The sequence below is a fragment of the Oryctolagus cuniculus genome, chromosome 4, assembly GCF_051225735.1.
Source record: "Oryctolagus cuniculus isolate XC-2025 breed Fujian yellow rabbit chromosome 4, ASM5122573v1, whole genome shotgun sequence".
Taxonomy (NCBI): Eukaryota; Metazoa; Chordata; class Mammalia; order Lagomorpha; family Leporidae; genus Oryctolagus; species Oryctolagus cuniculus.
In genome coordinates this window covers 28,485,274-28,507,068 of record NC_142870.1, presented here as the reverse complement: position 1 = coordinate 28,507,068, position 21,795 = coordinate 28,485,274, and the positions used below count along the sequence as shown (strand labels likewise).

Below are 21,795 nucleotides of genomic sequence, written 5' to 3'. Positions count from 1 at the left end.
ACTATGTAATTAATTTTGCAGACTTGTAGAAAAACCATTGTCTTTAGTCCCGGGTTGATCACCACAGGTCAAAAGGCGATCTGGTAAAATGCATCACTATTAGAGTAATCAGTTTTGAGAAGAAAAAGTAGATTATTTATGTGACTAATTAATTCATATATTCTTAACAAACTATAGCATATATATTTTAGGGTGTTCTTTTACATTTTTCAAGAATCTAAACCATACTTGTGCCACAGTGGCGATTTCTTAAAATAAGTAATAAAAATGAAGCAAAAAGAACAGAAACATAAAGATTGTTAAACAATATAGAATCATTATTATGTAAATTATGATAGCAACTTTTTGTGTATCTTACTAATAAACTATATAAATTTGAACTACTTTTATTCAGAAATGGATTAAAATATTATTTTAACCTAATAAAATTCCAAGGACTGTTTAAAGACATAACTGTACACTTAAAATTTCAGATTAAGGTTCATATATGCTTTCCATTTAGGCAGAAGTTATCTAAGAGTTTTCAAAGACTTTGTAATGACATCTAGTGTAAAAACTAAGACAATTTTTGACTTCCCATATGAGTAGTGGTAACAGTATTTTATAGATGAGTCTGTATATATATTTGAAACAATGTTCTCCAAATTGGTTAATTTTTCAATTGGAAAGAATTACCTAAAGTTACTATTTGTAATGCACAATCTTATTTTTGATGGGCAAAGAGTATGTTGTCTATAATATGAAACAAAGGAAATTATGCTTATTTATATTATGTATTTTACATGAGGCTGAGCTGTAAAATAGAAATGATTTAAAGAGAGTAGAGGAGCAGGTTCTGCGGCATGGTGGATAAGACCACTGCTTGTGGCAAAGGCGTCCCAATGGGCACTGGTTTGAGTCCCGGCTGCTATACTTCATAGAGAATGTTGTGCTTTCTGTTGAGTAATGCCAAGTAGATATACGTCAAACAACCTTTTCTTTTTCTGGGACATATCTACATGGGGAAGTAACCCATTTCCTAGCATTTGGCAGGAACCTGATGTTCTGTATTAACTTTCTTTAATCAGCTGTTACAATGACTCCTTTACTTTTCTTGTGAACCATGGCAATGATTAAAATTTTTATACCATAGGTAAGGTTGGGGAACCATAGTCCCATTCAGCTGTTAAGAGAAATAACTAACTATAATTTCTCAAAATGAATTCCGTGGAACACTTCAGCATATACTGTGAGGGGAAATATTTGATGGCTCACTGTAAAGTTTTTATTGGAGATTTGCCTCACAATGTAATATATTTAAGGTTTTGAGAAGTCCCACCCTCTTTTTAAACATTATAAAGAATTTATTTTAGTATCCCTTATATGTATTTGAATACAAAATCTTTTCCCCAAGGAATAGCTGGGAAGAAATCAGGCATTCCTCTTCTGTGAAAACCTCTGATGTAAACTTTTAGGGAGCTCATCTAACAACAGCCTGATTATTTGATCACTATCATAATTGGATTGTTCAATTGAGCATAAGAGTATGGGGTCAAATATATAGTAACTGTTCCGAATGTCTTTTAAGGTATAGCAGAAAAAAAAATGATGTGTGTAAAGGGTGTTCCCTGCTCTTAATCTGTAACCTTTCATGTTTCCAGGTTCTGCATCTGAGCATTTAACTAATGTGGTTCAAATGTATTTTTAAGAAAATTACAGCAGTATGGAATATGTGCAGACTTTTAAATCTTACTATTCCCTAATACAATATAACAACTATTTACATAGCATTTATGTTGTATTAAGTAATCTAATTTAGAGATCGTTTAGTGTGTACAGGGAGATATGTGTTATATGCAAGCATTATACCATTTTATACAAGGAATGTGAGCATTCAATATTCATAGCAGATCCTAGAACCAATCTGTCTTGTTTACCACAGCATAACTATATTCCGTTTGCGGATGCAGGTGAGAGGGACTTTTTTTCTTGCAATAAACAGTCATACATGAATGTCCTTAGTCTTGGCAGCACACGATTTGTGCCCAGGCCAAGGGTATCTTACTACAAAATGCAAGGTGATGACCCCATTCATTAGAAAGTACTGTGGCACAGCAGGTTAATCTACCACCTACAACACCAACATCCCATATGGGCACCAGTTCTAGTCCTTGCTGTTCAACTTCAAATCTAGCTCCCTGCTAGATTTCCTGGGAAAACACGAGATGATGGTTCAAGTCCCTGGGCCCCTCTACCCACATAGGAAACCTCGAAGAAACTCCTGGTTTCTGGCCTAGCCCTGGTCATTGCCACAATTTGGGAAGTGAACCAGTGGATGGAAGATTCTCTCTCTCTCTCTTCCTCTCCCTCTGTAACTAACTCTGCCTTTCAAATAAGTAAATAAATCTTTTTTTAAAAGTAGTCTTCATAGGACAGAATATCCTTTTAAAAGGTAAAGGATGAAAGAGAAACTTTTTGAAGTTAATGAGTTTGGTGTACTTTCTTTTGTAGCTAATAAAAATTGTAGTTGTTGAAGATACCACTTAAAGTGCTATGACATCACATCAGAAAAAGACTTCATGATTAAAGACAGGTAAGAGAAGAAGGCGTCTTACTGTATAATCCACTGACAAACAGTACTTGATCCAGGCTTTGGATAATGGTCAGCCTGGAAAGACCCAGAAGATCCAGTCAACAAAAATTGTCCATCACAAGCTGTGGCTGGAAAAAAAAAAAAAAAAAACAATGCTATAACTAGTACTCAAACAGTATTTTTCACTTTATGTTTCTGTGTGGGAGCAAACTGTTGAAATCTTTACTTAATGTATGCTAAACTGATCTTCTGTATATAAAGAGAATCGAAAATGAATCGAGTTGCGGGTTGGAGGGACGTTATGGGGGGGGAAGCCATTGTAATCCATATTATGTACTTTGGAAATTTATATTCATTAAATAAAAGTTTAAAAAAAGACAATGAAAGTTAGACAAAGACAATCTTGACATTAAAACTAATAAGCATTTCATAGGTGTATATGACAGAATATATACAAGAGTATTTTACAAAACTGAAGCTACTAAACCAGATCTCTTGTTTAAAATCTATTAGAGGAGTTGGTGTTGTGGTGTAGTGGGTAAAGCTGCCCCTGTGACATTAACATCCCATATAGGCACAGGTTCATGTACCAGCTCTTTAACTTCCAATCCAGATCCTGGCTAATGGCCTGGAAAAAGCAGCGGAAGGTGGCCCTAATGTTTGGGCTCCTGCCACCTATGTGGGAGACCTGGAAGAAGCTCCTGGCTCCTGGTTTTCTTCCAGCCATCTGGAGGGTGAACTAGGGAATGAAAGATTCTCTCTCTCTCTCTCTCTCTCTTTTCTCTGTAACTGTGACTTTCAAAAATAAACAAATGTATCTTCAAAAAATAAAATAAAATTTATCAGAATTTTTCAAATACTCTTACTGTATCACAGTCTTTCAGATCACTGTATTTCTAAACAACCAAAACTATGTTGTATTTTAAGTGTATTTTATCATATATTTAAGAAAACATGTATATCTGAATTGTAAGCTGTCACATTAGACAAATAACAGCTAATTTTTATTCTGATTTTCCCATTAAATTGGAGCAAGGCAAGTTTAAAATGCATGCACAAATTACTATGTCCTTCTGAAAATGATGAGTAAGACAAGGCAAAGGATACATATGTTGTTAGGGGCCTGTAGAGAATTTATCCATTCTTATCCATTCTATTTTTATGCGTTTTTTAAATTTCATCACTCTAGCTCCCTTAGGATAGAATCACTATAGAGCTCAGTATTTTTCAGCCACTATTCTTGATTATGCCTTTTACTTTCCGTGATTACTCATGTTCCTCTTTTAGTTCTTATAACACATGTTTCCATGAACTTCTCTTTACTGGTATGCACTATCACTTGTCTTTAACTTATTTCTGAATTCTTTTAGATTTTCATATTTTTTCATCTTTTTAATGTTATTTGCTACATATTTGATTCCTTAATTCTATCAACACTATCTTCTAAAATTATGCTTTCCATAATGTGACTTTTCCTCTGTACAGGTTGTGAATTCCTCATATGCCAGAAGCACTGATGGAGAATAGGAAAATAAAAAAAAAAAAAAAAGCTAAATTTTCTGCCTTTAGAGTCTGAGAACTGGAATAAGCTAATCCAAAACCAAGGGATGGAAAAATACATTGTAATATCATTCAGTAATTCTATCAAATTATACACTACAAGCTATTCAATGACATAAAATATACAATATAGAGACAAATAAATAACTTGAAAAATAGATCAGCACATGAAAATGTTGGTTATAATCCCATATTTTGTCTGACTTTTTTTTTTTAAAGTGCAAAAATTGCATTAAGATACAAAGTCTGTTTAAGAACAAAACCTGTGGGATGAATTATACTGCTTTATAACTTTACAGACTGATTCCTGGCATGGACCAATAGAAGGAAAACAAGGAAAGAGAAAAAAATTATGAACAGAATTAAGTTCCAAATAATCCAGCACAGATCTTTGGAAAAGAAAAAGAAATTCTAGCTTGTTGAGCTGAATAAGTCTCCTCACGTTTAACACTTACTGCAGCAGAAAAGGACAGTGAAAGTTGATTTGTCATGATTTGAAGATAAACAATAAAATATTTGACTTTTTAAAATTCAGTGCTGCATTTTTGGTTGTGAAAGCAAAATTCTTTCCTCATCGTCAAATCTCTGCTCACTGCAAACCAGGACAAATAAAAGAGTCAATTAATGCCTTAGCTTCAATGACCATAAAAACTAAATGATTAGAATTGTATCTATGAACTACACTGAAACTGTTCTGTTTGTATTAATGTCACATTAACATAAGAATTGATGATAACTGTGTCGTAGCGATTATCATCTGTTTCCTGTGACTCTGAGAATCTAATCTAATCATAAATTCTTTAAATTAAAAAAGGATTGGGGCCAACGCTGTGGCACAGTGGGTTGTGGTCCCAGTCTGTGGCACCGGCATCCTATGTGGGAATTGGTTCGAGTCTCTGTTGCTCCACTTCTGATCCAGATTTCTGATGCATCCTGGGAAGGCAGTAGAGGATGGCCCAGGTCCTTTGGCCCTTGCAACTGCATAGAAGGCCCAAGGGAGGCTCCTGGCTCCTGGCTTTGGGTGGATGTCTGGGGAGTGAACCAGCGGATGGAAGGCCTCTCTGTTTCTCTCTGCCTCTGCTTCTCTGTGGCTCTGCCATTCAAATAAATAAACAATTCTTTAAAAAAGTAAATAAAAAAGGATCAAGAGACTTAAAAAAAACTAACAAAAATGGTATATGCTATTTTGTGTAGTATATACTGTGCTGTACTGCAAGGTTCTATAATACACAAAATGATTATAGATGACATCATCTATTCTTTGAGCTAAAATGCAAGGAGGGAAAAGCGTAAGTGAAAGTAAGAACAAGAAATCCTGAAGAAAAAGAATTCCATATTTCCAATATTCTTAAAGGTAGAATGCAGATCATTTTTACAATAGCATTTCACAACAAACAAGGAGAAGCCAAAAAAAAAGAGAGAATTAAAACATGAACAAAACAAAATGAATCTAAGAATTTCTAGAACTTATTTGTGAAGTTGATACAATTATAATAGTTTTCATATTTTACAGAGTTGAGTGATATCCCCAGTGGCAGAGATTGTTCTATGTCTGTCCCTGTTATAGTTCCATCCTAGGCATGTGTCTAAACTTCACTTCCCCAAACAGCAGGCACTCGGAGTAATGTGGCTGAGCTGATTAGTGGTGTGGAAGTCCTTGTGTTCATTTGTAACTGTCTTCCTTATCTGTCAATGGATTGTAAAGGATACAATAGAGGACTCTATAGACACACAGGGTAACTTTCAAGAAGTTGGCATTTCTGGCATGGATTATGATAAAGGCAATAAATCAGTTCTTAATGTCTTAAATTGCTGAGTGTTTACCCAAAATTTAGCCTGTCCTAAAAAATATGATCAATTCATCCTGTTACTATGAGCTTAAGTTTTATTGGGAATAGATCATCTACAGGTGAAATTTTTCACTAAATGGCCACTGGTAAACTTCTTCATGCAAGCAGTGATGAATGATATTCCTGACGACATCTAAAATAAAATTGCAGGGGCTGGCATTGTGGTATAGGGGTAAAGCCACTGCCTGCAATCCAGCATCCCAAATGTGTGCACGTTCATTTCCTAGCTGTTCCACTTCTGATCCAATACCCTGCTGATGACATGGGAAAAGCAGCGAAAGATGTTCCAAGTAGTGGCGCCTGTTACCCACATGGGAGACCCAAATGAAGTTCCTGACATCTGGCTTAGGCCTGGCCCAGTCCTGGCCACTGAGGCCATCTGAGGAGTGAACCAGCGGATGCTCTCTCTCTCCGGCTCTTGCTCTCACTCTTGCTTTCTCTCCCTGTCTCTCTGTAACTCTATCACATAAATAAATCTTTAAAAATAATAATGGGGTCTAGCACTGTGGCACAGTGGGTTAAAGCCCCGCCTGCAGCACTGGCATCCTTTATGGACGCCAGTTTGAGTCCCAGCTGATTTACTTCCCTGATCCAGCTCCCTGTTAATGGGCCTGGGAAAGCAATGAAGGATGGCCCAGGTCCTTAGGCCTCTGAACCCATGTGGGAGATCGGGAAGAAGCTCTTGGCTCCTGGCTTGGGATCAGCTCAGCTCTGGGTGTTGTGGCCATTTGGGGAGTCTCTCTCTCTCTATCTCTCTCCTCTCTCTCTCTGTAACACTGTATTCCAAATAAATAAAATAAATCTTTAAAATAATAATAAAATGAACTAATTATAAAGAAACATTCAAAATGCCAAAATATTATTTTATGATTAGTCTTGTGCTAAGGGTATTCTCAGACATTTTTTGGATTTAATTTCAGGATACTTCTGCTGAATCTAGTTTGACAGACAAAGAAGCAGGACAGATTTTGGGAGGAGAAAAAGATATAACTAGCTACAGATGAGTAGAATTAATGAGTCTTCATGATTGCGAAATTTTAGACTTTCCAGTGCAGCATCAAAAAAAAAATTCTGAGTGAAGAGAACTTGTCCTGTCATTCATTGAATTATACTATTAGAAATGTGTTCTGTAAGCCAGTTCCAAAAAGAAAATACCATATGTTTTCCCTGATATGTGGTAACAAATAGAGAGTACCTAAAAGGGAATCCATAGGAGTGAAATTGACATTTTGTTATGCACTAATTTTTTTATAAATGAATTGTTTATTGTAAATATTTCAGTCATGGAAATGAGAACAAAGGCATAGACAACCTGAAACAAATGGAATATTAGAAAACAGCTAAGAAAAGGAACACAATCATTTAATTTTGCCCAAAGTCAGACACAGATGATCTGACCTTTCTGTTCCCCAAACTATGCCATCTGAACATACAAAGCTCTCGCATAATATACTACATTCTAGAATGACAATTTTGTAGACTTAAAACAAAAACAAAAAAACCGCCCTTAAAGTCAGGGATCCAAATTCAAGACAGATTTCAAAATTTCCTCCTTACAACACTTACTATGCCTGCTATCCGTAGGCTGAATGCTGGGAGTTGCCTACTGGGGTAAACTGTCGCCATGTGGTTCTTATCTTTGGGAAACTTGCAGTGTATCAACTGGATATGCACTAATTTTTAACAGCCCTTGTCTCGACTGTTGAGGAACAGTGTCTGTTTCTTCATATTATTTGTTGAACTCTTTACTTAGTGTAGGGTTAACCTTATGAGTATACAGTAAACTCAAAATAGATTTTTGTACAAATTGAGTGGGACTAGGAGAGGGAGGAGGAAGTGTTGGAGCGTGGGTGGGAAGGAAGGGTGGAAAATATTATTATGTTCCTGAATCTGTGTATACGAAATAAATAAAATTTGTATACCTTAAATAAAATTAAAAAAAAAAAATAAAGAAATGTCTGCTGTGAAGGGATGGGATTCATAAGGATATATGCTTTGGATCCACTGAGAACGCCCTCTTCTGGCTAACTATTTACAAATTGTGTTTGTCCAGGGCAGTCAATTCTCCAGGATATAGGAATCAAACGTGATCCATGTCCACCCATCTAGTTCTGTTATGAGCATACATACAATTCTTGTGAACTGTGAAGTCACTTTGCCAACCAACTTCCGAAACGGCCTGCACCTTGACCTAAATGTGTGAGTCGGCATTCTTTCCTTCTCACAGGTCAGCTGAAAAGTGAACTTTCTTGCTGATGCAATCTACTCAGAAGAGAGCAACAGTTGGAAGAAATCTTAGTTCAGCTGTAGTCAGCTCTAAGTTGTATAAACTTAAATAACCAAAGTCTTAAAAAAGAAACTGTAAGAGGAAGTCAACATTAATGTGACTCTATTAGTCACACAGTTAGAGCACACAGCTGGTGGGGGGGAAGGTAAGGAAAAAGGTCAATTAGAGAAAACTAAATAAATTTTTAAGTTTCTCATGAATGCATATGGATGAGCGAGTGTTTTCAGGTGGATATTATGCTAATATACGTTGAGTTTGTGCTGAAGTGAACTCCATGAGGCTTTTGACCTCAGATTCATTGATGAGTAAAATGAATAAAACAGTTTATTTTCTTGAATCCTTGCTTGATAAAGATTGATTAATTGGATTTTTTCCACTATTTCTTCTGCAAACGATTTGCATTTATTTATCAAAATAGAGACAACACTAACTTTCAAATACAAAATTTGAGATTTGGGGCCAGTGCCCTGGTGCAATGGGTTAAGCTGTCATCTGTTGAGTACCACTGCTCCAGCTCCTGCTCCCAGCTGACGTGCCTGCGAATGCAGCACAAGATGGCCCAAGTCCCTGGGCCACTGCACCCACCTTGAAGACATGGAAGAAGCTCCTGGCTGGCTTTGCCCTGGCCCAGCCCCCATCATTGCAGCCATTTGGTGAGTGAACTACCAGATAGAAGATTTCTCTGTCTCTCTTCTCTCTCTGTAACACTGACTTTCAAATAAATAAGTAAATAAATAAATAAATCTTAAAAAAAAAAAACACCTGAGAATTAACAGCATGCAAAACTGAGTAACTAGAGACTTGAGACTTGGTGACATGGAAGGCTAATCAGTACTGAGGTATGATAAACACAAACCATCATGATGTCTGAAAGTAACAAGGCAGTTTGATGATTTCTTGAAAGCAAATTTAGATAAATAATCTGGTTCTACTATGAAGCTCATCTCATGAGTTTATATTGGCTTAGAAAACTAATTCATACCTTAAAACTTTAGGATAAATTCTTATACTTATATGGTACCCCTATACTTATTATTTATATGCTTTGGAATAAATTCATCGTGAAAACTATTAACTTTCTGCAGATGGAGAACAAATAATAGGTGCGGTATGTTTTCTGATTATTTGATTAATCTAATATGTCATTTATGCATTTCACCTCATTTATAGTTATTGACCATAATTATATAGACTAAAAACTATGTATGTATCTGTGACATACATTGTTTTAGAAATGGAAACCAGCATCACTTTTGCTACCTCATGATGGCACACTTGGACTACATTCTCCCTGAAAAGGTTCTGGAAAATGCCTGAAACCACAGCAAAAGGTTACTTTCTTCTTTGAGTAACTTATTTATATAAAATAGATTTAAAATATTCCATAGCCTGCACTTTCTTCCAATATGCTCTGAGTGTGCTTCAAAGGATGAGGTTAAACTTGGAAGGTTTGAATTGTATCCAAGAATGTTTGAATTGGGATTGCTTAGTGGAAGTCTCTTTGTGGAGTTGCCTTTTGTTAAGTTGGTACTGGGAAACAAACCAACTGCCTGTCTTTTGAAGTATGTACCAAATGGATAGTTAATTTTTAAGACTTTGGTCATTATTGGAACATTCATTTTCAATTAACATCAAGTAAGAGAATAGTGTAGCAAAAAATAGAAGAGCGAAGTGTAGCAAGCAACTAACTACAGGTGATTCAGGAACTAATTGTGTTCAAGGCTGATTTTCAAACAGACTGTAATACACACACAAGAAATGTTCAATTCAAGCTTTTTGTATAATTTTTCAAAAACATATTACAGATTAGCTTTATTCAAATAGTTCTTCACATTGCATACTAATCTGTATTCATAATTGTATGGTAATCATACACATCCCACATGAAAATAAATATCCCTTTTGGACGCTACTTTCTAGTAAACGCCTAACTGGAATCCATGCACTTAAGTCATTAATATTCATGCTTGGTGTATAATAAATGGTAATCAAGTGTTTAATAATAACAAAACAGATATCAAGATATACAAATAAAAGATGGAATGTTTTATTCCTGAGACATTAAGTTGTTCTTTATAACTGGTTGCCATTTTCCATAGAACTACAGAAGGTGAATAAAAGCACCAACTAGATTAAGGGGCAATGCTGACTGAGGTAGGAACTACTAAAATGACCAATAAAGGGGCCGGAACTGTGGGATAAGTCCACCTCCTGAAGTGGCGGCATCCCAAATGGGCGCCGGTTCGAGTCCCAGCTGCTCCACTTCCGATTCAGCTCTCTGCTATGGCCTGGAGAAGCAGCGGAAGATGGCCCATGTGGGAGACCCGGAAGAAGCTCCTGGCTCCTGATTTTGGATCAGCCTGGCTCTGGCCATTGCAGCCACTTGGAGAGTGAACCCGAGGATGGAAGACCTCTCTCTCTCTCTCTCTGCCTCTGCCTTTCAGTAACTCTGTCTTTCAAATAAAGTAAATAAATCTTTTTTTAAAAAAAAATAACCAATACAAGACGGATACGATGATTTTATGATGAAAAGAAAAACACAAAAAGCCATTACAAATACTCAGAAGTAAGAACATAGAAGCCGAATTCATAATGGCTTGGAATAATTTAATATAGAAAATAAATGAAAAATAATGGTACACGTTCCTCATATTCATGGCAGACATCGTTAATCATAGCATTCTTTCCATAGTCACCAAATGAAATTCTTGTTAACTAATATCTTTATATTATGTAATAGAGTTTAGAGATTAGTAATATAATTATATTTTAGAGTTTGTATTAAATTATAAATGTAATTACAGAAACAGTGATTTCAAATATTTGAGATCTGTGTAAGTGCACACATGTGTATTTTTGAGTATGTGTCTGTGTGAATGTGCGTGTGTGCCTATAGAGAAAGAGGGCAAAAAGGAATGGGGGAGAATGCAGGGACCTTACCACAAATGTTACTGTCTTCATCATAACCATCTTGGCAGTCTACTTCTCCATCACAAAATAAATCATCGGCTATGCAAGTTACACCATCAGCACAAGGTCTTGAACCAGGCAGACACTCTATTGAGAAATTTCCTTAAAAAAAAAAGAAAAAAATATAAATTTTCTCATGGTAGGTTTAATTGCCAGTTTGTAAAAGACAAAATATTTGAATATTTCTTATATATATTTTCTCAGGTCCTTACTTCTATGCATATCCTACAATTTCTAAGAGAAATATTTCTTTAATTTGATAAATCATCACTTATCAAAATTAATAGAATTTCACATTTTTGGAAAAAATTCATAAATATCACATATAGATGTTAAAATTAACTTTTACTTTATTTTAACACTAACCAATTAATGCTAGAGTTTGGGCATCTAGACTAGTGTTTATGCCTCCTAACATTTTTATAAGTGCTGTGGGCTTCAATTTACTGGGAAACTTATCATATCATTTGTAACATCTAGTAGCCACTTTATTTACTTGCAAACTTATTATTTGATAACAGAGTGGCTTAAGTAAATTTTGTGTTCTGCAGGGTAAAATTTATCAACAAAAGCCACTTTATGGTAAGATGAATTATCTAAAATTCCTAGTACATTGCTACATTGAGCAGTGAAGAAATCCATTAGATATTTCTGTTCAGTATCTCTTTTCGTATATTGTCTGAGATTCATAGATAATGAAATACAAATACAACACTACAAGGTTCCAGGCCATACTCTCAGCCTGTCTTGTCCTTTACTTGCTCCATTTCTACATATGAAGGACAGAAATGCACCAGGAAACAAATTTCACTTTGATAAGATATCCTGGAAAATAGAAGTGCAAAACTAAGTAAATTAGATATTTTATATACCCAATGATAAAGAAATGCAGTTCTACTTTTCAGAGTATTGTGAGAATTTGAATATTTTTGTCTTTGACTAGAATAACAATGATGGCTTAAAATTTTTGAAATCTTTGACTCAACAGGAATTTTTTGTTATTTTTCTTAATTTCAAAGTCAACACTTTACTGCCATCTGCTGGGATTTAAAAATAGGAAATTCTGAAATTCATTTTTATGTTCGATAAAATTAATTAAGAAAATTGAAGTGCTCGTAGCAATGAGTCTATTAAGATAATTCCAAACTAGGGATATTTATAAACAGGGTTGCTGAGCATGTAAGTGTACACAACTAAATTAGACTTTTATAATTTGTTCTAATTAAAAAGTAACTATAAACCATTGGGAAATACTTGGAATATCTAACATCAAATTAGGAGAGAAGAAAGGTCAGAATCATTCCTAAATTACAGAATACCCCAATCTAACAGAAGAAAAATGATAATAATTGTATTTAATAAATTCAAATGCATATTGTAATTATTGTAAGAGGGTCCTTGATGGAATCTGTAATCCAGAAAATGTATAATATGTGATAGTATTTCATAAATGATAAATAAAGGGAGAAAAGGCAAAATTCTTGAAACTGTAAGTCATATTTTAACAACAGCTATTAAAATTGTATACATTCATCTCCTGAGAGATTGGCTTTGGAGATATAACTAGGAAGATACATAATTTTGTCTGACCCCAAGCCTCTCATGAGAGCTTCACTTCCTGATGCTTTATCTCTGCGATGGAAATTTAGATTGAGCCTTATTCTGGAAAGTGACTGTACTTGGACTCCTTTGATCTCATTATCCTTCACTTACTCCACAAGCCTTTGCCATCTATGTGTTGTGGAACTCCAGGGGTTGGGATGAAAGGATGAGCAAGGCAGAGCCTCCCTTCGTTGGTCCCTGAGTGTAGTAGTGAGAGAGACTGGATCATTGACTATTTTCTAAGAAGAGGTATATAAACAAGCTTTTGGAACACAAGGCTTAGATAATGAGCCTCTTTTTCAGGCAAGGATGAAAAACGTTTCTCAGAAAAGTCATATTTAAACTAGATTTTGAAGGGTATTTAGAAATGTACAAGGAATACCACCTACGGTTTGTGATGTGACAGGGGTGCATCAGTGCATGGAAATAGATGAGTCTGATTTACCTGGACGTCAGTATGTGAGGGGAAGCCGTATCAGGAAGAGTGTTTGGGACCAGATTCTGAGGGATCATTTTCTCTTTATTTACAGTTGGAAATATTTTTTTCCTACAGACAACAGTCCTGGATGATTTTACATTTGTATGTGATATGACCAGGCCATGTTCCATACCGGTAATTCTAGGATCATGTGGGAATTTGTGTGGAGTCCAACTGAGAAGCTGTTTCCACAGTCTGGGCGAATGTTGATAAGGGCTAGAACTCTCTCTCTGGCAGAGGAGATGGGGCAGGGACTTAATTGCTATTTTACAAGATAATTGATGAGCTTCAGAGACCAGATGTGCTCCAGATCAAGATCCGGGAAGGTGCTGAGGGGTGGACAATTGAATTACTAACGATCAAGTCATGAGAGTGATTATGAAAATAGTGAGATTAGAAAATTAGTCTAGTTTAAATAATTTTGGTTAGAAGGTTGAAATATTAACTGCTCTTGTTGAGATTGTACTCTCTGATGACTGTTTCACAAACAGCCTTCAGCTGATCAGTCTATGAAGACAGGTTCTTGTATTGACTAATGGGAATGACTAATGGGAAATGAACAGAATTGTTATACAACGGCAGCCCATATCAGGATGCATCGATTTGATTTTTATTTAAGCTTATTTCTCCCTCTCATTTCATTGCATAATTTCTGACAAGAGCATTTTTTAAAATATTGACTATTGTAAGAATTTTCCAGATGCCAATTTTTAAAATGATCTTTTATTCTTAACACTAGAGGTTTTTTTTTTATTTTTGTACTCTTCTGTTACCACTTCATTCATTATTTTTCCCTAATTTTTCTAAAAAGTCTATACAGTACTATACTGTTCTGAGCACAGAATTTTTAGGATTTCATAAATTCCTGTTAAAGAACTGTGCACAAAGATGATAATTATTTGTTTAGTTTTTTAGAAGCTAATCAAGTTGCCTGAATATTAGGAATAGCTATTTGAATGGGAAAAAACTTTGCACATACTTTATATCTGTATTGTTAACATTCTTATGTACTAATTTTTGGCAAATGATAGAAACAGTAGCAAATTGATTAATTGAATTCTGAAAATAGAGTTTTTAATTATCTGATTATATTTCTATCATGTAGGATTCAGTAGAAAGTCATACGTGATTACTTCAGAGTGATCCAGAAGCAAAACAATTTCCAGCAACTTGAGGCTAAGAAACACATGTGACTAATTTGTGCAGAAAATGAACAAGGTATTGTGAAGGATAAAAAAGCTAAAATCTGTTATTTTTCTTCCAAGTCAGTCCCAAGAGATACATTGAAAATCATAGTTTGAAAATCTTAGATGTTTATTTTCTTTGTCATTTACATGGGGGTAATAGTACTTGGTGACCAAAGCTATCTGAGAAAAATGAAGCCCATAATCTTTATATCTTACTTAGTAGTGTGAGTAGAATCTGCATCCTTGAATGTCTGCCTTTAAAGACCAATGTAATCTTACAGAAATTCTCATTGACTTTGATAGAACACCTCTAGCTTGTTTTTTAAAGCAAAATTATGGCTTTCAGACCAAATGAAAGTACAGTGTGAAGGTATTTTAATAGCCCTGATCATGTGGAAAGAGGTTTTATAAACTATAGGAGAGTTCCTAGCGATGTGTAAATGTTGTTTTATCAATTGCAGAGAAAGAAAAATATTTAAAATCAAAATATATTCGATATTGGATAATGTCTGTGAATCTCAGCACTGGGGTAATTAAATTGAAGTGCATAATCCTGCCTCGGATCCTTTTGGCCCAGTTTCCTGTTCATTGCATGGGCCAATTACTTCTTTTCCTCAATCCCCAAACTCTTCCACAGAATGGAATTACAGTAAAATTGCATTCTGTATGAGGTTGAGAAAGCCCATGGTAGTGAAACTTTGGTTTTTCTTCAGTCTGCCTACACAGTCAGCAACAAAGGATTAGAACTAGCTGCAGTCTCGGAACTCTTCAAGCATATGAGCAATTGCCTCAAACAGACCCTGTAGGCACTCTGTAGCAGCCAAGAAATCAATCTGGGTAATGCGACCTTAGTTCCCAGCTCTCTTCCCTAGTGTTCCAAATGGGTTAGTAAAACTTTACGGTAATTGGCAACAAAGGCAGTTGAACAATAGAAAAAAAAAAAGTCCTCATGGACTTTGTATCCGTTATCACACAAAGGTACTCTTTGGCAGAATTTATAATAGTACTAATGCCAGGTATATGATGCATGCATTTGTTGATTTTTCTCAAACTCTGGCTTCCAGGCATATAAAATTGCGAATAAACTTAACATCCCTGAAAGGCATATTCATAATAAATTATTGCCTGGAAACTGCAGTTTTCAAGTTTAATTGCCTCGTTCCCCTCTATAAATCTATATCTTGCTGTATGAGAGGACTAAATGAGAACTATTGAGGACCCATGTACTACATGGATTTAGTAAAAACAGGAATATGATATTTTTCCACCTACTTACCTTAGAGGATTAATTAAGGTAATTCAGCACAGTCGCCAATAAAAGGAAATGTTTGGAAAAAATGGCTAGTTAAAATAAGCATTTCCAAGTGTAGTCATTCTGTGTTAACCTTAGGTTTTGAAAAAGCTTTTTAAAATATATGTAACTGTGTTGTTGTTTCATCGTTAAAACATTAACGGCAGGAAGAAGGGCTCAGATTGGTTGCGTCCTTTCCTTGTGCCAGCCACAGAGCTGCCCACAGAACACTGCCTCTGTACCACTCCCTTTTCATTCTCACGATCACACTCTAGCAGGGATGCAGATCCTTTTTATGCCAAGGGCCATTTGGCTATTTACATCTCCAGATGCCATACATAAACATCAACTTAAAAAGTAGCCACTATCAGTTTATTCAGTCTCTTGTCCAGTCTGCAGTTGCCCTGGCAAGGCCAAACCAAATGATTTTGCAGGCCTTCTATGGCCCGTGGGCCGGACTTTTCTCACTCCTGCTAGAAAATACAATTTAATTTGTTCAGATAATAAATAAAAAGCTCTAGGAGCTTAGGCAGCCTGGCAAACACACCATCCCCAAGTGTCCGTAACTAGATAATGGAGAGATTCACTCATTCTTTGCAATGACTGATAATGTTTATGTTACTTTTTGGATTTTATTTTAAATATCAATTGATGATGTAAGCTGTGAAAGTAGGGTTATGTGCTTGCTGACTCTATTGTTACAGTTTAAATCAGTAAAGGAGACTTTGGCTCCACTCCCCAGAAGAGCAAATGTGGATAGAGATCTTCACCGCGCTCTCTTTCCTCTCATTCATCAACCCTGCTCTACCCAGAGGAAAATGGTCATGTGATTCAGCCAAGTCCCCATGTTTTTGACAGGTTTGTCTTCAAGACGGTAAGAGGGAAAAACTTGTTTTAGGTCCAAGGAGTTGTTACTTTATTTAACATTATTTTTCCTCTAGGTCATCCTGTGAAACTTTATACAACTAAAGGGACCTCATTACCTGCCTCATTCATGAATCACTCAATAAATTAAACGGAAAACAAGGAACTGATTTAGATGTTTGTTGTTGACTCTCAAAGTTTCAGAAGCAAATTTCATAAAATAAAACTACTCAGCCATTATTAATCCTAAAAAATAGTGTACTGAAAAAGTGTATTTAAAGGTGATTTTACATACTGTAAATATTTTATCTGCCTTGTAGAAAAAAATATGGGCTCAATCTTTTGTGCTGATTTATGGATATATTATAAATACAGCTGCAAGCAGGTTCAGATTATCCTATGTGTCTCTGGGATTTAGAGTTGTGATGACTGCTTTCATGAAGTGTTTTGAATAATACTTCACAAACTGTTTAATTTGACCTGTGTTACAACACCACTTGGCACCAAAGTTATCATTTATTTCTAAGAAGTATATTTATAATTTTAAAAATAATTTTTCATGTGTGTATATAAAATTTTGTGTTAACTTTAATGACATAAAGATGGCAGTACAATATTCTTGTTGGGAAGCAGATTGGAGATCTATGCAATATTGCCTGTATCAAGCTTACTTCAAGGGGTTATGGACAAACACAGGTAATTTAAAATGAAGAGGTGCTGGAACTGTGGCATAAAAGGTTAAACCGCCGCCAGTGGTGCCAGCATCTCATATAGGCACCTGTTCGAGTCCCAGCTCTTCCACTTAGGATCCAGTTCTCTGCTATGGCACAGGAAAGCAGCAGAAGAGGGCCCCAAGTCCTTGGGCCTCTGCACCTATGTGGGAGACCCGGGGGGATCTTCTGGCTCCTTTTTCTGGATCGGCACAGCTCTGGCCATTCTGGCCATCTGGGGAGTAAGCCATCAGATGAAAGACCCCTCTCTCTCTGTCTCTCTCTGTCTCTCTCTTTTTTTCTGTCTCTCTGTAACTCTGCCTTTCAAATAAATAAAGAAATAAATCTTAAAAACAAATAAATAAAATGAACATAATGTCAGAACCAAGAAAGTATTTTAGTTGACTAGTAGGTAGAAGCACAGTGAACAATTTTACTAGGGTTATAGAGGAATTATTATCTCAAAGAAAAATACTAAGAGTTGCCACAAAATAGATACTTAAAAGAATCATTGAATGACTAAACACAAAGCTATGTTGGGAATGGTATGTTAACAAGAGATTGTTATAAGGGATGCAAATATGTCTAACTTACATACAGAGAGAATAATAAAAAGAAAAAATTCCTAACCTCTCAAGAAATTTGCAACCCTCATGGAAACCATGATAATATTCTTAGTGTTTGATTTGAACCATTGTTCCAGTAGAAGACTGAAGTGAAGTTGGATAAAATAGCATTACCCCCAAAATGTATTGTTCACTTTTAGCAAATTTGTATGCTCCAGTTTTCCTATCTGCAAAACTGTGTTTATTGTAAAGTATTGTGGCACAAGAGAATTATCAGGAGCCTAATATGAAACATAATTAAAACTTTCTGAAAATATAAAGAGGAATGTGTGTTTGGCCTGGGGAGTAGGATGCCCATCTTCCATATCTTACCACCTGGATTTGATTCTCAGCTCCAGCTTCTGACTCCAGTTTCCTGCCAGTGCAAATGCTGGGAGCCAGTGGTGGTGGCCCAATTAATTATGTTCCTGCATCTCATTGAGTGGGTTTAGTTTCCAACTCCTGACTTCAGCCCTGGCCTACCCTGGACATTGTGGATATTTGGGGAATGATTGAGTGAATGGAAGTTCTCTGTCTCCTCTGTTGTGTTCTCTCTGTTTGTGTCTCAAATAAATTTTTCTACATTTTAATTAAATATATAGAAATAATATTAAAACTGACCTGGTGTTGTCAGAAGATGGCTGGTTGTCAGCTTGTCTGTAATGATAAATAACATTAAAATAAAAATTATGTATTTTAAATTTTTATTGGGAATTGTATGCTTCTGTTGTTTAATTATCATCTGGTTTTTTTTTTTGCAGTTACTGTGAATTGTTAGTGTCTATTAATATGAGAATGTGCCCTTTGTATCTGAATCTAAGAAAACATTTTTAACTGTATTTTTAGTTAACAAAAATCATTGTGTGATTTATGGTATGAAGGTCTGATGTATTCTGTATGTTTACAATGTGGGATGATTGAGTTAGGCTAATTCACAAATCCATCAACTCACAAACATAGTTTTCATTGAATTCTAGATTTGTAGACTAGTGGTTATTATATTTTAATTCATCTTTTCCAACTACAAAAGAGAATATTTTTCACTAATAATTAATTAAATATGAGGATTCATTGATTTTACAATTATATACACCTTAAATGTACCAGGTTAATTTGAAGTTATTTGAAAGCTAAGCATGAGATATGCTTAGTTGATAGACTTTGCAATAAGGAGGAATTATTTTTAATCCTTGAGTTTGATAACTAATAATTCTGTGACCCTGGACTTACAATTTATTCCTAAATTTTTTCTTTCTACACTGAAAAAATATACCCTCAAAGATTCACTCTGAGAATTAAATTAGCTAAAATTTGCAAAATATGGTGCCTAGCCCAAGTGGTGTTTTAAAAATAATACTTCTTTTAAATATTATAATTATGATATAAATAATGCTATTATAATCATGATAACGATGATTATTATAGATAATACTAAAAGCAATATATTTATTATTTAATTATAATTTACATATAAAAACCATTTATTTATATGCAAAGTTGATATTTGTGATGACTTCTGAAACAATCAGGAAACATTTGAAATTTACAGGGAGCAGCCTTTCAGAAAGATAGTGAAACATGTCCATTGATTCTGGTAGTTGGCAGAATCAGTGTTCGAATATAAAAAGAACATTGAATTTGGACATGTATATCTTCGGTATATGTACAGGAAGATTAGGGACTTTGTAGCATTATGAACTGTATCAATCCTAACCAAATATATGCTTCTTCTATTTCAGCATGAAGAATAAAAGCTGCCAGAAAAAAAAAAAAAGTGTTCTTCTCAAGTCAGAATTTTATGATCACTAAGTTATATTTTTAAAAATTCCATAGATACTGACCTGAAGTTGTTGCAGGGCTTACTGTAGAGAAATCCTCCAAAGATGCTGGAAAAAAAGGAAAGTTGATTTGACACCTGGGCATTATATATATACACACACACACACACACACACACACATGACACAAAACATTGAGCATAGCTTATATATTTATTCAAAAGTCATTTGATCCTTTAGAGCTCTTATTTTATACTCTTTTACCGAATAATCCTATTTATTATTTGTTTGAGATACACTTGACAAATTTCCAGTACCTGCATGTGCTCTCTTTAAAATTTACTTTTGCCAAACATTTACTTGATTCTGTATACATTTAAAAGTTATCTATTTTTTTAGTCTGTACTTCTATAGAATAATTTATATTTTAGTAAACTAATGGAACACTACATACTCAATCTTGGAATAGCTAGAACTAGTGGTTCTACACTGAAATATATGATTGACCTCAGTTGAAAAATAATCTTGCACATAATAATAATTACTGAGAGCTAACTACTGTTTTAAGTATGAAGTGCTTTTTCACAAAAAGTTAAAAACTGGCTATTTTCTTCAAACTTTAATATGTTTAGTAATATTAAAAATATAGTGAATTAATTATGCAATACACAAAGGAAACTAAAGTATATCTCATAAAAAAATATTTGTCTGCTGAACTTTTTATTTAAGCTGTATTGATGGTAAGTGAGCTGTGTAGAATCCTCTCTTCTGCTAATCATGTTGTATTTTCTGTATTTTTTAATTTTTGCTTTGTCTTATTCCTACAATACCTATGATAGTTTTAAATTTGATATGATGGTTTTTTATTTATTTATTTTTTTGACAGGCGGAGTGGACAGTGAGAGAGACAGAGAGAAAGGTCTTCCTTTGCCGTTGGTTCACCCTCCAATGGCCGCCGGGGCCGGCGCACCACGCTGATCCGAAGGCAGGAGCCAGGTACTTCTCCTGGTCTCCCATGGGGTGCAGGGCCCAAGGACTTGGGCCATCCTCCACTGCACTCCTGGGCCACAGCAGAGAGCTGGCCTGGAAGAGGGGCAACCAGGACAGAATCCGGCTCTCTGACCGGGACTAGAACCTGGTGTGCCCGCGCCTCAAGTCGGAGGATTAGCCTAGTGAGCCGTGGCGCCGGCCTGATGTGATGTTTTAAAGAAGTAAACAAAAAGATTTGTAAGAGCTTTTAATAAAGAAGGTATTTTTATTATATTTAATTTGTTCTATGAAGAAATTAAGAACTGTATTAAATTCTTAACCAATCTTAAAATATGATTAAATTTGAAAATTCACTTAATGGAAACAAACATTAAACACAAGTATCTAAATTTAAGCTTGTGCTATGTTTATAAGTGTATTTGAGCACAGTTCAATAAATTGTTACTTCAAATTGCTCGGAATATTCTTGAGTTGATGTTTTGATAAGTTTTATTTTATTTGTGATAGTGATTCCAAGTTAACTCAAATAATATGGTTATATTGAATAAATATCTAATTTTAAAATCCATTACCTCTCCTCCCCATGGTAATCCAACTATCGGGAATAATAAAAATAATTTTAATCATATCTGTCAGAATAGAACTCCAGAAACTAAGGCACCTTTAATGAGCAAGAAACCACATTTTTAGAAGAAAACATTAAAAAATCAACATTGTTAAAGATAAAATCATTACAAGCAAACTCTAGTGTAGTGCTAAAGAGAATGGGCATTCCAGTAGGGCAACTAGGCCAGAATCCTCAATCCAATTCTCAGTTTGTGAGTTTAAGCAATTTACCAAAATTATTTGCACTTTTTCTTCATATTATATAACATATCTAATATGGTGAGTACATGTGTTGCTAGTTCAACCAGCAGTTCTGACTAATAATGGCTAGAACTAATTTCCAGCTCCTCTGAGCCAGATCAAGACCCCAAATGGGCTCTGCTATAGTAGCTGTGCTAGAGGGAATCAAATCAGCAGCAGAGAACCCACTGCAAATATCAGTTGTC

At 35.1% G+C, this 21,795-nt stretch overlaps 1 protein-coding gene across 1 annotated transcript in view; it reads right to left on the bottom strand.

Moving 5' to 3' along the window:
* TMPRSS15 (transmembrane serine protease 15) overlaps window positions 1-21,795 on the bottom strand; it is a 134,698-nt gene that overhangs the window by 87,185 nt on the left and 25,718 nt on the right. Inside the window, exons 5-8 of the mRNA XM_070071911.2 lie at window positions 19,818-19,862; window positions 18,598-18,633; window positions 11,210-11,341; window positions 2,595-2,700 (exon numbers count right to left, since the gene is read on the bottom strand). Of these exons, the coding sequence (XP_069928012.2) occupies window positions 2,595-2,700; window positions 11,210-11,341; window positions 18,598-18,633; window positions 19,818-19,862 (319 nt within the window). The remainder of the gene's footprint in view (window positions 1-2,594; window positions 2,701-11,209; window positions 11,342-18,597; window positions 18,634-19,817; window positions 19,863-21,795) is intronic.